The 17,532-nt window shown below is 32.4% G+C and overlaps 1 protein-coding gene across 1 annotated transcript; it reads right to left on the reverse strand.

The window, feature by feature from the left end:
- Positions 1–5,295: 5,295 nt before the first annotated feature.
- On the reverse strand, positions 5,296–16,939 carry LOC132716645 (uncharacterized). Its single transcript, XM_060699970.1, has 11 exons — positions 16,710–16,939; positions 15,596–15,708; positions 13,579–14,166; positions 12,221–12,450; positions 11,438–11,567; positions 9,448–10,674; positions 9,001–9,169; positions 8,282–8,371; positions 7,700–7,896; positions 6,983–7,189; positions 5,296–6,724 (listed from the first exon to the last, which is right to left on the reverse strand). Exons 2-11 carry the CDS (start codon positions 15,704–15,706, stop codon positions 5,876–5,878), a joined length of 3,798 nt encoding a protein of 1,265 aa, XP_060555953.1. The 5' UTR covers positions 15,707–15,708; positions 16,710–16,939; the 3' UTR covers positions 5,296–5,875.
- Between the last annotated feature and the right edge of the window lie 593 nt (positions 16,940–17,532).

The raw sequence follows: 17,532 nt of genomic DNA on the forward strand, positions 1-17,532 counted from the left end.
TGTTTTAAATATAACGAAATATTGAATAAAGCTTTCGTCTCATCGTATGTAAGCTGAAAAGTTTCCTCAAATAAAAAATATTCTCTTGCTAAGGGTATTTTATATTTGATGTTAGCACCTAAGCCAGTCGAGCTTCGATTGTCACTTTGAAAATTTATTGTAAGTCTATGATGTTAAGTGCATCTATTTCGGAAAATGAGTTGGCAGCTAGCTTTCAGAAATACAAACTATTTTCGTATCTTACTGATTGGCAGTTACGGCTACAAAACGATATAGTAGAATATTACACTGCCTGGTACTATTGAAACAAATATAGCATAGTATCAAGTCTACTTTACCACAGACAGATAGGTATTTCTAATAAATGACATGCATCAAATACAAATAAATATCGTTGTATATAGTTACAGTATATGGAGAAAGCGTAAACATAAATCAGCTTTGAATGTTGTCATTAGTGTTTCGTTTTTTTCTCTTCTTTTAGTAAAGTAAAGTTTTAAAAGCACATGCTGTTGAAATGAACTGTATACATATCGCCTCCATATTCTAATAGTATCACTTTAATTATACACAGATCTGCTGTATTTTTTATTTCTCAAATGCCTTTAAGTTTCGTTTTAAATTTCCAAAATGTTACTCATTTCTTTTTAGCAATGTGTACAGTGATTTTGTTTCTGGTACATGTATGGAAGTTAAAATACCACTTTGTTCATATTTTTCTGCTTTCGTGACAAATAATTTCAATAATTTCAAACAGAACATCGCGGTGTTTTTATGTCTAGGACGAATACAGAATTAGAGTATACTTTTGTTTTGACTTCGATTCTCTGGCCATAAATATCCTGAGTAGACATTTTCTTGTTTTTATTTGTTTTATTTGAACTGTAACAAGTTCATGCACTTCAACGCCAAAAATAGTTTCGTCATTCACAATTGATCATTTGAGTAGAAAACAACATAATTAAAAACATAGACGCTGGCTGGTAGAATATTAATGTCATTAATCAGCCATAATGATTATTGCATTTACCGATCCGAAATTATAACATGTTTTATTTTATGAAATGTTAATACTCTTTGAATTAAGTTTTGCCTTTTGTTTTCTGTCAACCATGTAAATACATGTTGGAATCAAACGTTTAAAAACGCACCGCTTATTCGAGAATGTTTAGAAGGGGTACTATGACAGCGCGGTTCATAACGTTTATCGGAGAATATTAAAATATATAAAAATCAAACCTGAATGAGATTCTTCTTTTATTTTATATTTCAAAAGATTGCATGTTGTCGAATGGAATAAACAGCAAGCACCAAATAGTTCATGAAGGCATAATATAGAATTGCATTGTAAGACCAGACGAGTGTTGCTTTCATTTATATTCGATAGTTTTTTATTTTATTATGTTACGTCCCTTACCGGCACATACAGACAAATATACACACGGCGACTCTCCAGTATTTCTAAAAAAAACAAAGGAAAAAATAAATACACAACGTCCCTAGATAATTGCAAGGGGTACCTCAGTCCGTCTGTCCGTTCGTGTGCTTGAAAACCTTGTATTGCTCATAACTCTGTCATGCAACGAGGTATTTTGAAACATTTCCATGTCGATATGTCATTTAAAAGACATATACCTTACGTTCATGGTCAAGGTCGCACTTTGAGGTCGAATATCAGCACTTGGAATTTCTGGTCCGGCCCATACTCTGGCATGCATCAAGGGATTTTTAGGTAGCATAGCAAAAATATATAACATAATAAGACGGTATGTCATACACAAGACGAGAATACCGTTAGCTTGAGGTTTAATGTGACAAATTGAGGTCACAAATTAGAAGTTAGAAAAACATGGTAAGACGGCATGTCATGCGCAAGACCTAGGCTGGTTGCTCCAAGGCCACTCTCAATGGTATAATGCCAGCAATTAATATATTTTTCGGCATATTACTCGGTCATGTTTCAAGAGATTTTGAAACAATTTAGCACAAATGTTGAGCATGATGAGACGGTGTGTGATACACTATAGATACACGTGACAAAAGGAAAGACAGAGAACAATCATAAAACTTAAAATAGTATCCTATCCTTATATTACGTCCTTTTTTGCAATTTTGGTGTATAACTCTAAAACTATCCAAGGGGTTCTCTTGAAACTTGCAGTATTTGATACATGCTGGTTAGCAAATGTATAAACTGAAACAAAATAACTCGTCTGTACCTTTTTATTCCGCAAGAGCTTCAAATTCACTTTAAACATATAAATAAATATGCAAAATGTCGTAAACCGATTTGGTCCCATTCTAAATTATCTTCTTGTCCAGGAGATTAAAATGATATTTTGGAAAGATTGACCTTAACGTTTTTGTCATTGTTTAATGTTCGGTGTTATCCAGAACATTTTTATTGATAAAAAAACATTGAAAGGACAAAAATGTTTTAATTCACAATATAATACCTGTCAAAATATATTGACTATTAACATATATTAACATTTTCTAAGTTTAGGAGTAGGTCGAAGTATCATATAATAAAGTTATTTCAGCTTTGTTATGTTAGGAGGGTACTTGCACCGAATATTGTCAGATGATTCCCGAATTATATTTATATATTAACAGAGTAAGCACTGAAAATATAAATGCTGTATTAAATTTCGATTTGTGTGGGGTTTTCTGTGGTTTGTATGATTTGAGAAAAAAACCAGTTACATTGGATCAATGACATTCATAATATGTAAATAATTTAAAAGTTATGTTAATTATTCAAATAATTATAAGATCACTTAATTGATCTTGTCTTATTAAATTGAATATATTTTCATTAAGGTCAGATATGATTATTTTCAAACTTGTGTTCCATGTTCGTATGTAGATAACCGATTGTATAACGTTGCCGCTTCTTTTGACAATACTAGTACTCCTTCAATATGAAGGAAAGCTTTCTCAGTAACGTTTTGTTATATTGATTTTCTGAAGCTATCATAACTTTTAGGAACAAATATTTTATAGCCTTACTACTGATTTATTGGCGTTCCTATGTCGGATATAAGATATGGGAACAAATGACATAACCAAATAAAATCACAGATCATATTTACGATGTCTTTTATTGCTTAAAAGCTATAATTTCAAAAAATGAGTGTTGTTTTATAAGTAGGTCAGTTTGTGTTACAATACAAATTGTTGCCTTTTCTATAGTTATGCTGACCTATTTATGCGAGGCAAGCTATTAATGAACATTTCTGAAAATCATACTCTTAAACAATAAAATTGCCATTACGTTATTCTTTTCAATCTACAATGTTGGTATTTTTGTTGTTCAAATCGAGCTAGTATTTCATAGAGTAATGATTTGCTTTGTTTATCTTATTTATACAGACAAAAAGACTATCATTGAGTTAGTCAAATAAGTACTCGTATTTGGTTAAGTTCAAAGTAAGTGAAGGGACAAAACAATCGCTACGTTAAAAAAGGAAACCCTGTATAGTTACGTCTCATTCTTGCAGTATCCAGGCTCTTGATTGTCCGATTGACAGTTCTTGTTTACAGTATTGCAATCATGTTCGAAGGCGCTTATTATCCAGAGAATGAGATTTAATCAATTTAAGTAATTTGCTATCTGAGAAAATCTATCTTTATTTCATAAATGATTTTAATTCATTTTCAACAGATCTATTGTCAACAAATACCCGGACGTTTACTGTCGGAGTTTTTGGATAGGTTTTGGAAAAAGGGGATGAAAAATGGCTAACGGCCCTTTGTTGTTTATTTAATATGCGAGATATACGAATACTTTTAAAATTTGTTAGATGTATAGTTTACAATGTTTCCAATGTATAAACCTTATAATCTCAACCATTATGAAATCCTCGCCTTACACTTTAATTTATGAATTCATTTATCATAAGGTGATTGGAGAAATAAGATAAATCAGACTGAACTTTCTTTCTTTTTTTGTAGGTTTGCACTCATTCATGCATTCATTCATTCATTCATTCAATTCTCGTCGATGCAATGCAATGCAATTTAATTCAATTCAATTCAATACAATTTATTTATTTATTTATTCATTCATTTATTTATAAAATTCATTCATCCATCTATCTATCCATCCATTCATTTATTCATAAAAATAACTCATCATTAAATAATTGATTCATTCAATTCAATTCAATTCAATTCATGATTCATTTATTCATTTATTCATTGATTAATTCATACATTAATTCATTCATTCATTGATTCATTCAATCATTCATTCATTCATCCTACCATTCATTCATTCATTCATTCATCTATGCTGATAAATAAAGATATTATGCTTCAGCGTCTACATTAAATCATATACATTGAGCCAAAGATTATGCGTGAAAAAGCCGACTAACATTCACGCATAGCATTATTCGAAGTCCTACCAAGTACATGTAGTACAACTTATAGAGATACTGAGATATATTTTCGGATTGGCGATGTCTTTTCCCAAATACAACCACGAAGTGAATTTCTACATAAGAAGTTAATGGGAGCGATGACTAGCAATGTAAGGAAAACACGGCCAAATTTACTTGATAGATATCTGTTTTTAAAACTAACTCCTAAGATTTTAATTTTTTAATAAAGACCTGAAAACAGATAATCCCATTCCTGGTGTAAAGTACCATCTTTAGTCGTAGCCGTTGCAAACATTACCACTCTAATGCCCGGTGTCTCATTAGAAGACCGGCGAACATCTACACATTAACGATCTTTCCCAGTGCTAAAGCAGTCATTTCAATTGTTTCAATAAAAATTAATCATTACGAATAAAATCAAACTTGCAAAAATTTTGCTAAGATTTAAAAAAAAAACATTTAAAAAATTAAAATTAAAGAAATGATTTCGTACATGTTATTTGCGATTATTGACTGATTTTGCAGTATTCATCGCCGTATTTTTCCTGCGTGACTAACCCAGTAAGTACTATTTTTGCATATTTTAGCATTGTCTTTGGTAATTTACGTGGATTGTTGGTAATTTACGTGGATTGTAAGTGCTGTTTGCAATGTGTAAGGTACTTTATTTGTTAAATATTTTACTTTTAAATACATTTTCAAAAATTTCATGAAATATGTATTAATCTGGAGGCATGCTGCTTTTCAGGTAACAATCTGCCGAAAGGTAACCTAGAAATATAGAATTCAGTGAACATCTGAGTAGTGGGATATAGGTTTTTTTCGAATACAAACCCCTTATTAGAACGGTAAATGGATTATTTTAAATATAAATTTTAGTAACAAAACACAATGATACAAAAATAAGTTTTATTAAATTAAATGCGTTCAAATAAATAAGTTAAAATGCAATATGTACAAACTGCGCAAATTATGTCATTTTTGACCCCTTGTGTAAAACAAACACTTTCTATGATTTTTTTTTCAACCGATTAAAGTTCAAGTTTGTAAATTAACATCAAAATCTATGAATATACAGCAGGAAAATAATGTTTATAGTCGCATAATTTTCACAACCGTAACGAATAAAATCATATGGTGTCTCTTTCCTTATAAATTAAGACATTTCAAATAGTTAAGTGAACATATGCAAGGAACATATACATATATAAAAATGGTCTCGTCAAAAGTTTTCATTTATTTTCACAGAAAATGGAAACTGAGATTTAAGAACAAAAAGCAATAATCTTCAGCTATATCAATATACTGGATATGATATATAATGAACTTTATAACTTTTTGCGACAATAAATAAAGCCATGTTAACAAATGCTTATTTTTGTTACTAATATACTGCACAAGGAAAATTAATGTATATATTCATGTGTGTATGTACTTGATTTATTTTGTATTTTCAACTCCAAATGATTGTTTGCGATAATATAAGCTTAATTTTGTCGTTTCGAGCCTGGCCTTGACAAATGACCAGTCGATAAATTCCGCTTTGATCCTTTACCATCAGAGAAGAACGTTTTGCCCGATATGTCATCCTTTAATGAACCGTTTATCACACTTTTACCTTTACCATTAATTGTTGCAGTATTGCTCATAACCGACTTTGTTGTGACATTGCTCTCTTTCCTAGATATTGTCTTGCGATCTGCACTCTTTACTGATTCCTGAACAAATGTTCCTGACCTTTTGGACAACAGTTCTGGACGATTTGACGCCTGTGACTTTTTACCAAGACTGGCTTTTGATGAGATTTCACTGTCACGTTTTAATTCATCTCCTGACATGGGAGATTCTATAGATTTTGCATTGTTTGACTTCAATTCTTTTGTTAAACTGCGCACTTTTAAGATACCAGCATCTCCTGTTAACGTTTGAGAGATATTGTCATGATTTTCAGTACTTCCCTGTTTTGACTTTACAGAAACATAACTCTTATTCTTTACTGTATTTTCTAATTTGGTATCAGATATGATGCTTTTGTTGGAAGACAATTTGTGTTCTGATGAGCTATCGTCTTTACGATGAGATAATCTGGTAGCATTTTCTGATGTTCGCGTAATTGCGCTTTGCTTATTAGACATAACTGTCGCGTTAGTTTTTCCTACTGTGCTCGATTTTACAGATGATTTGTCCGTCATTTTTGGAATCACACTCTCCTTGGTGCTAACCACATTTGAGCCCTTTTGACTCTTTACAGCTGATTTTACAGCACTATTTTTTACCGTTTCTAGTTTCTTCTGTTTTGACTGGTTATCTTTTAGTTTTTCAGTAACAGAAGTTACCTGTAATAAATAAATGAGTTAATTAATTAATTAATCAATTAATTAATTAATTAATTAATCAAATAGAATAGAATAAAAACAAGAAATAAAGATATCATAGTAAGAGCTTTTTTATAACTTAATATATTGATAATTCTTTTATTATACGTCAGGTTTGTCATACATTACCATAAATTATTTGAGGTACAGGTCTATAATTAAAGTAAAATATTTATAGAATTATATTAAAAGTATTTAAAAATAAAGATAAGCTCTGACCCATTGAAAATACGCAGCAGCAGTGTTATCTACACGCCGTATGTTATCCACTGTGTAGTTGGCCAGTATTTCAAGCACACGATCAATTACATTTCCAGACACAGTGACGTCACTTGTTGTGTTCAGCATCAGATACTTCTCCAGTCGCGCAATCTCGACGAGAGTGCTCTGTTGATTTCTAAGAAACTTTTTAACTTTTCTCCAATCCTAATAAAAAAAATATTTATTTTACAGTTTCGAAAGTGACAAATATACAACTCATTTTATTTCAATTGAGTCAAAGATAATAACGAATGCAGAGAAAATAATTCCATAACTGGTGCTCTTTTTGATTGTATGAATTACATATATTGTCAGGTCATAAAGCCATTCAGAAATGTATTATTACATGTTCTATAGGGAAATAGAGGAGCGGTGACCTAGTGGATAAGGTGTCTGGCCCTCAATCCAGGGATCATGGGATCGCGACTTAATCGGGCTACGACCATGTTTCCTCATATGAGACCAGTACTGGCTGGCTCCAGTAAGTGGACTCGAAAATGAAACCTTTTTTCGCATTCAAGCTTAAATTCAATATGTTTAAACTAAATAATAAATAAATGATGAAGCAAATATTATGGAGTCTGCATATATCACACCATATATAGTTTTTTGATATGAAGAAATGTTCGTTAAAGTATAAAATTTAAAAAAAGTTTTGACAGGCAAATTGATTACTTTGAGGTTTTCCTCTTCGATGCCTAGCAGCATGTACATTGCTGTAATAACGAGTCGAACTTCAAGCTTTGGTTTTCGCAGTTCACTTAGCTCTACAAGTGATTGTCGATCTATTTCGGGGATGTCACAGGTCCACCCACCTTCATCCAGCTTAAGCAGCTTTTGTAAGTGCTCCTCAGCTTTCATAATTTCTTTAGCTGAATACAAATATGATTATGAAACTTGCTGCACAATTTTAGTTGGATATCCTGCTTTAAAACTACCATGTGGTGATAGAATGAAGAAAAAATTGTGCATATCTGCAAATCATTGTTGGCAGAGTATCATGACGATGTTATAATGAACATAAATTGATATCAATGCCTTGCACATGTATTTCTGAACTACTTCATGTGTAAAGCTACTAGAATGTTTATAATTGTATAGAAAATACAAGTTACCGATTTTTATACAATATGTTTACAAATAAATGATAACTTAATCTGTACAGTATTAGTTCTGCATTATTTAGGCATTGAAACATTAATGATGTAAGATAGGCCAAACAATGTTTAAGTAAGTTAAAATAAGTTAACATCTTACCCAACAGTATATCTAAGTTAGCCTTCCTAGTGCGGTACAAAGCATGCTCAGATACATCAATTCTGTTCACAAGGAGAGCAACGTACAATTCTAAACATAAAATTATAAAAACACACTTTATTTTGATTGAACTAATATACTGGTTTTACTTAGTTGTGTTTCCAAATTGCTACAGTTACAAGAATTACAATGATTGTATAAACTTTTAAACAGCATGACATATTACCTTTGATGAGATGACTAATATGATCACAATCTCAATTGAAAAGTGTCTTACTAAAAGCAAATAGTGTCCATGAAGTGCTGATACTTTTATTTCCCTAAAGCTCTATTGTTGTTGTCTAGTTAAAATTTACATAACGTTACTTATTGGAAATAACGTGAATCTTATTTTGCTCCTTTTGCATTTTTGCAATATGTACAGATATATTGATTAAGTGTTTTGTATGGAAGTCAAAATACTACTTTCCTTACATTTTGCTACCTATATGACATTTTTGTTCATATTCAGTCCTATTTTCTACGAGTGATTAGAATCTAACATCTTTCAAAACAATTATTAAAACACAAAACAAAAAACAAGAAAAATATTACATACATTATAATACTAAAAAACTCATGTTTGACGTTTCTTCTTTTCTGAGGAATGAAGTGCCTTGAAATAGCTTTTATGAGAAACAGAACAAAGTAGCAAATTATAAAAACTAAAAGTAAAAAACCTGTTTTACAACTAAGAAACTCAAATCTGTTTCTTGCACCCTTAACGTCTGGGTCCGTGTCTGGTATGCCAGTACGTTGACACTCATCAAGAGCAGCTTTGAAGAAGTCAATATCGCAAGTTTCCATGGCATCGAGTATCATACGTCTTGCTCTTCGAGGGTAAAATGTCTGTGGAAAAAAACACAACAAAGAATAATAGAATTATTGTATTACTATGAAAGGGTAATTGTTCTCGTGTTGCAACAAAAAAGACAATAGGTTTGATTTGTAAATTCAGTGGAAAGTAAATCCATTACAATTATGTTAACAACTATTTGATATTATGAAGGCAAAACGAGATGATATATTTGAAGTGGCTGTCAATATACTTTTGATTTAAAGTAAATTCAGGTGTGGAACACTTGTAGTTAAAGCTAATGAATAAGCAAAATAAAATATGAAGGTACCTCAAATGGTCGCTTTGACGTTGTTTGTACAATGTAATTGCATATATTGACATCCATCCTGTGACTTCTAACGTGTATTTGTAGCCCATATTCACCTTCACCGGGATGCATGAGTCGTATTTGTAGCGTTATAATATCTCCAACTGGAACCGTATCTATTTCAATAAACTTTTGTAGTTGGTCAGAGTCAATTTTACAGTGATGTAGTGATGCTTTCGCTTTAACTTTATGATGTAATATAAAATATACAATAGTGTCTTCCTCTTCGGTAACGAGTATGTCACTTTCAACATGAGATGGAACATACAAACCAAAACTTTCTGTAGTCGGTCCTGGGCCCCAACCAACTGGACCTGGATCAAAAGGAAGCGGATGCAGTTCGGGCTTTACATTATTACATGTAAAAAGAACATCTACAATCCACGGTGGTTTGTTCCCAAATTCCTTAAAATATCCACCATATAAACGCAGTTTGTAGGTACCAGCACTGAAAAATCGGACTTCAAATGTTACAGAACCTTCCGACTTCCTAACCATAACATAACGTTTGGCATCTGTTTGTTCCTCACTAGTTTTCTGGTCATTTTCTTCACTGATATCCTTATCAGTTTTCTGGTCATTTTCTTCACTGATATCCTTATCAGTTTTCTGGTCATTTTCTTCACTGATATCCTTATCAGTTTTCTGGTCATTTTCTTCACTGATATCCTTATCAGTTTTCTGGTCATTTTCTTCACTGATATCCTTATCAGTTTTCTGGTCAGTTTCTTTACTATTATCCTTATCTTCGTTTATACTGTTTCTTTCATTTGTTTTATTATCAATTTTCTTGCTCAGATCATATCCAAAAACTGCATCTGAAGATTTTTGCTTTGGAAAATCTATTTTTATCTCACAAGGCTCTCCGTTTTCAGATGCAATCGTACATTTATCTTCGCTTTTTAGTTTAAAGTTGTTCATGAAAAATATAGGACGTATGTATGCTTGTTCTAAGAATTTATCTAGAGTTAATGGATTCTGTAATAACTGCCAACGTTCTTCATCAGGAAAGTTTCGGTAAACAAATTCCTCTGGTTTAGTAAATATGTAATAAGGATTGTAAGATGGCATATCTCGTCCTAGTGTTGTAACACTGAGTTTCCGTTTCGCTTTTCCCTCCTCTTCTATCTTCATCCATCCACTAAGTTGTCTTTTGGCAATACCTTTGCATACCCAAAGAGGATGTACCTTTTTGAAAAAAAAATCGAAATCTCTAAATTGTAAATTCATTGCCGAAATAATATACAAAACATGATTATTATGTCATAACATTGTAGAATAGGCATAGCATTGTTTTGTTTTCTATAATTATACGTGCAATGTTTAATAGATATTCTATTTCTAAGATATTCTCAATTTTTCTTCTTGTACATGTGTGAAAGTTTCAGTTTAATTATCGATACAATTTTCAAAGGATTTTTTTCCTTATCTTAAATAATAGTATGTCTATCACATTAATACAATATCATAGTTTTTAGGTCTTTCTGTTGAAAATATACCCATACATGCAACCAGTGCCCGCACTTTCTCTTCGAGGATGAAAATAGAGCATGCTGATCGGATGTTTACCCATTGTGACGACTCGGAAAGGGATAACGACAGGAAAGTCATATTCTGACGCTCGTACATTGGTTTCTTTATTTAAAAGTGTTTCATATTGTGACGACAGTGAACGTGTTTTTATTGTTGCCTATGACTCAAAAGAGAAAGAAAACCACTTCACTCGGCAATCTGACTGATGTTCGCGGGCTACGCCCTCTCGTACAAATCAGAAAAAAGCCTCCTGTTTCGATGGGTTTTTTTTCTGTCGCATAATACGGGGAATAACCACCGGTTTTCACTTGATATTGTAACAAATGAATTGTTTCCCCTTAACAAACACCACGAGATCTAAATTAAAATGCTATGTTTTTTATTCATTTCTATACTACAAAAAGAGAAAAAGACTTACCAGTTGCCATGACCCCTCAACATACACAGCATTCCAGGTATTCCTCAGCAGTTCGGTATCTTTACTTCCGACTTCGTAATGTGTCCCTTTAGATATCCCACTGATAATAGCACATTTCAAATTTGTTGCTCTGAATGAAAAAGAAATATGAAATATGAAAAAAGACCCGCAATGTCGCATACATCATTATGTGTTTTATATAAAATTCTCTTTTTTCCAATCACTTCATTTCTTTTAAAAAGAAAAAAAAGTTAATGAACAAATAAAAGAAAAAGTAAAATAACAAGAGTTTAATTTATCTTTAATGAAGCTGTCTAGATTTTTGCTATTTTATTCTTTTTTGAAAAAATAATGTTATGTTATGTTATGTTGATGTATATGTAAATTTTAATAATTTCAATTTGTAGAGTCGTAAAATAGGTGATTAGCATGCATAAGAACTTAATAGTCAAATTTCGCAAAAAAGATAATAAAAAAATATAAATAAACAAGTTACATACATACATACATACATACATACATACATACATACAAACATACAAACATACATACATACATACATACAGACAGACATACAGACATACAGACATACAAACATACAAACATACGTACGTACATACGTACATACGTACATACGTACATACATACATACATACATACAAGGTGATTGAATATCCAAATGTCTCAGGTCAATATTGCCAAACAATACGCATCAAACTCACTATAACTGGTACCCATGATTTTAGATTCGTAAACATTTATCATACTGAAAACAATGCTTACCTGCACAAAAGAGCGAAGAATACCGGAAATGTCCCTTGTCCTTCCTGTATTAGCATCATGTAGCCGTTTGGTGTGTCTGGTGATGGTGGTTTTCGACCAAATTGAAGTCTGCCAATACTTTGCTTACTCATCCATGCTAAAATAATCTTCACTTTTAATCGCTCCGAATTTATATCTGCTGTCAAATCATTCACTAATGATTCATATGTCTCTGCTCTATGGTCTCTGTGCTAGAAAAAAATATACTTTTTCAATTGAAATGAATAATTTATGCTTACAAATTTGTTGATTTGGTAAGTAAGTTGTATATACAAAGTTGAACTACTTCATAAACTGTTAACAGTGACATGATTTTTGCATTTTTAGCAATTTAATTGGCTGTCAAATGATTTTATTATATGTTTTTTTCAATAACCATGCTTATTTCACACATTATAAAATATAACCAAATGCACTTTCAGAGTTTGAACCACATGATGTTCGGATAGAAATCCTTATCGGATCCAATCTTATCAATTTAACCTCGTTTCACTTTTCAGAGTCTAAAGCATTCATATCGAATGCATATCACACCCAATATAGTCTTGTTTCGATTTCAGAGTCCAAACTATCTTTTAATCATCAAATGCGTATTACATCCCATGTAGACAATTCATTTTCAGAGTCCAAAATATCTATATCAAATGCATATCATACTCCATTTAGCCTGAATCAAAAATTCGTACACAGCTCCAAAACATTTGCGCCTCGTCCAATATAGATTTGACAGTTGGCCAATAGAACACAGTATTGCACTCGACAATGTATAATAAAATTAATAACCTCATATCATCGCATACCCATTGCGCCGCTTTTTCCGACCCTATAAACCCGACAGTATACGTCATGCACGTACCTTTTTCAAAGATAGCGTAACATGCTTAATTTTAGTGTTGCAGTATAAACGCGTCAATGTCAAACAATTTTTTACTGTAAACAGTTTTCATTTAAGTATGTAATAAATTGAAACTGAAATCAGGCATCTCTTTACTAAATTTATTGATGGAACCTACACTAATTTGATAACCGAATGGGAAGGGTGAGAATTTATAGTAGTTTGTCTGGGCTGGGATTAACCTATAGCTGAGCGTATAGGCATGCTAGGAGTGTCAATCTCTTAATCTCTACATGTTTATAGGAATGGCAACTATATCATTAAGTGATTTTGTATATTATGGAGAGCCTTTACAATCAAAACGACGAAGATCTAATCGGCGCCATTTAAGGGACTCTAGCATCTAACACTGGATGTGCGTCCAAATTCAGATTTGACCCAACGTGCAGTGACAGTTATATTGTTAATCTTTCTAGGAACATACCTTATCTGCTATCTCATCGGCTACCCGATCCTCCACACTTCGGAACTTATCTGTGGTCACGGTGTGTGTACTTCTTGCATGATAGTCCAAGTGAAACCGCCTGAATTGTCCTCTGTGTGTGTCAGCTTCGCTTGCTTTTGATGCAATTAAATTAAGATATTCGTGCCTTTCTCTCTCAGCAAGCATCGCCTCTCGTTTGGACATGTTTGGTTGAAATCCTGAACTAGTCATAAGACCAGAGCCAATTAGGGAATCACGTAAAGACAAACTTCTAGTGATAGTTTTCACAACAGGGTAAGTCTTTTTACCACTTTCATCAACGCTATCGAAATCAGAGTTAACTTCAACATGTCTTTGTATACTCTTTTGAAAGCTTGCTCCTACAGGGACAAGCTCGACCTGATAATCTTCTTCCGGGAAACTCTTCGTACTAAACATTGTACCTTCCTCCTCGATTTTATCTAAGGTGTTGCTTTGTTCTGTTTTTCCAGACACATTACCGGGCAGATGAATATCGTTTTTTACCGGAAGTTCTTGTAATGGCGGCCTAGGTTCCGGATAGTCACTCTCCTCTGCAGACACGCCGAGCTATTAAATAAACAAAATACTGCGTGATTGCGCTTTCACACTTAATATTTCTTATCCGCACTCCAGCAACCATTGCTTAAACATAACACTAACAGTGTTAACTACTAGTCGTGCAGGTGCGCTTAAAACTGGATGTGACGTATATTCATCCCTCTATACTACAACGTTATAAATCGCATTGTTCCCCCTCTCATATTCGCATATTCACAACGACTAATTAACAAAGACAAATAGGTAATCTCTTTACATAGCCGTCGTACGAAGAAAAAACTTCTAAACATGAATTTCACATAACAGACAAAGCCGACATGTCGATGTGGGAAAACATTTAAAATTCATAACTGGCATGAGTCTATGAGAACAATTCTGATAAGGATATTTCTACGTTATCAACGAAAAGAATAGCGCAACTTACATGTACCAAATGCGTAACAGGTGAAACAAACAAACAAACTTTGTAATCAAATTGTTTTCATAATTTTACAAGGACAATTTATTTCACATTGATACATGTTCATCCTAATCTACATATGTAATGCTGCAACATTGTGAAGACATATGTTTTTTGGCCGCTCACCTTGAATATTATTGAACAAGAATAGAAGATGAAATAAATTACAAATGTAATCATTTATTAATAATCACTATTCTGTAAATAAATGTATAAGAATATAGATATACGAATATAACTGGAATGTAATGAAATGCGAACAATGACACTGTAAATCAATCAAACTATTAATACTATCATTTTGTTCACTATCCTATTGCAAGTGGATCTGGTGAATATGAGTGTTCAATTGTACACGTTGTAAACGATCTATAGATTTACTACTCAAATAAATTGTTATTCTTTGGCAACGCTTGAAAATACAGTGTACTTATGGTGAATGATTTCTACCATTTCGGGTCTTCGTCCCTCTAAAGTCGAAGGCGAAGACATGATAAATATGTTCACTTACCAAATCTTCGCCTTTGATCTTCAAGGGCGCCGAAACCAGGACACGATGCATTTTAGGAGAAATAACGATAGTTTAATATGCAAAGACTCTCGTGAGATCTTCTACTGTAAAATTATCGTGTTCGCGGGTTGAAATCTTAGTCAGAAGTCGAAGGTGAAGACACGAAATGGCAGAAAACAGCCACCATAGTTACACAGTATCATTCAGTTCATGATTATAATGACAATGCTGGTTATGCCTGGTGATGATGATAAAAATGATGATGCTAATAATAATGACGCAAGTGTTGTTGCTGCTGCTGTTGTTGTTGCTGTTGTTGTTGTTGTTGATTATGAGAGAATGAGATGTAAAAAGATTATGATGAGAATGTAATAAAATGATGATGATGATATAAAAAGATGATGATTTAGATAGATGATGATGATGATGATGATGAAGACGATGATGATGATGATGATGATACATACCTTATCAATATTATGTTCTTCCTCGTCATCTTCAGCGTCAGCATTGAGACCATCTGTTTCATCAGCTGGAAGAACAACCCTTATAGGTTGTTTTGCTGCTTGCTGTCCCATATCTGATGAAAGATCATAATGCATGAATCTATTTTCTCATACAAATTTGAGCCGTGCCATGACAAAACCAACATAATGCGTTTGCGACCAGCATGGATCCAGACCAGCCTGCGCATCCGCGCAGTCTGATCAGGATCCATGCTGTTCGCTTACAAACCCTATAACAAGTAGAGAAACTGATAGCGAACAGCATGGATCCTGATCAGACTGCGCGGACGCGCAGGCTGGTCTGGATCCATGCTGGTCGCAAACCCATTATGTTGGTTTGTCGTGACGCGGCTCATTTCATTTACGCTTTTAATGAACAATTTTCTTGTTTAAGACATAATAACTATGGGTTGCGTTCATACAAAATGTCGTAAATGGTAGAGTCTAAATTGTAACATACATTTATCAAACGGTAGCAGTTAAATGCCATGAAATTATCTAATGTAATATAACAGTTATTAGTTACTCTAGTAAACAGAACAGGAAAAAACAGAAATCATCTACCGAACTGCTTATAGCCAGTGGACATATATACGTGGTTTTCTATTATGTTTCACCATTAGTTTAAAAAAATGTTAAAGGCACATTATGCCTCAGAAATAAACCACGTTTCTTCTTTAGAAAGGACAATCAGAGGTTTTATAACGTTCAAATAAGGGTTTTTAGTGCATGTCAGATGCTAATCGCCAGAAGGAAATAGCACTTAATGTGAAGTTATTTTATCATTAAAGTAGCAAAATATAAATAAGTAGTATTATGACTTCCATACATTTTTTATCACTAGTGTTAACTGTAATAATTATCCAAAAAGCAACAGATTCATAGATGGTTCGGGTTACAGGCCAATGAATAACTTTTAGAGCCTATAACTGGACACCAAAAATAAAAAGGCTTTTGAGAAATAAAAATAAAAGCATTTCTGGGACATAAAGAGCCTTTAATCCTTATTACAATTTAATAAAAATAAAAGAGCACTTAAAACTATTGCAATAAAATACAAATTAAATATAAATACCTTTTATGTTAAATCTACATTTTATCCCATTTTAAACTGTTGAACACATATTTCTTGTTTAAGCGTTATTTGTCTACCGATCACTGTTTTAATTTTTTATCATTTTGCATTTGTTAATTTAACATACACAATATTGTGGTGAGAGATGGCTATCCGTCGTTCATTTAAATCAAACAATGGATAATCATTTGACGAGTTTATAAAGGTTCATTCCCATTTAAATTTGAGTGTTAAACTTTTATCATACTTTACATCTTCGTTGGTCGACAATGTAACATTTAACCGGTAACGCTTTAAACAACGGGAAGTTACTCTTCTTGGGCAAAAGACAGATTAAATTACACAGTTACAATTCTTTGTATATTTTGATTAGTTAGGATATTAAGGATTTATATTTATACGTATTCATATCTTAAAAAAATACGAATTCATATTCGTCCGTATTCGTATTCGTTCTTGAAATAATTAGTGAAACAGATACTCATTCAAATTTATTCATTAAATGAATACTTGTTGATATTATGCTCAATTGTCGCCATAAAATTGAGCTGAATAAGGAAATCTATATAATTAATTCAAAACAATCGAATACTGACGTAATATTTTCATGCTGTCTTATTCAAATGTCTTATTTATACTGTCTTATTCAAATGTCTTATTTATACTGTCTTATTCAAATGTCTTATCTAATATTTTAAGACCCTTGTATTCATCATCGTATATTGAAACAGGAAAAAAGAAATTCACAAAAATAATTCAACCGTATTTTTATTTGCATTACTCAATATGAGTAAAATATATTTCAATTCAATCACTAGCATTC

The sequence above is a fragment of the Ruditapes philippinarum genome, unplaced genomic scaffold (genome assembly GCF_026571515.1).
Source record: "Ruditapes philippinarum isolate M1 unplaced genomic scaffold, ASM2657151v2 ctg1834_1_1_1_1, whole genome shotgun sequence".
NCBI lineage: Eukaryota > Metazoa > Mollusca > Bivalvia > Venerida > Veneridae > Ruditapes > Ruditapes philippinarum.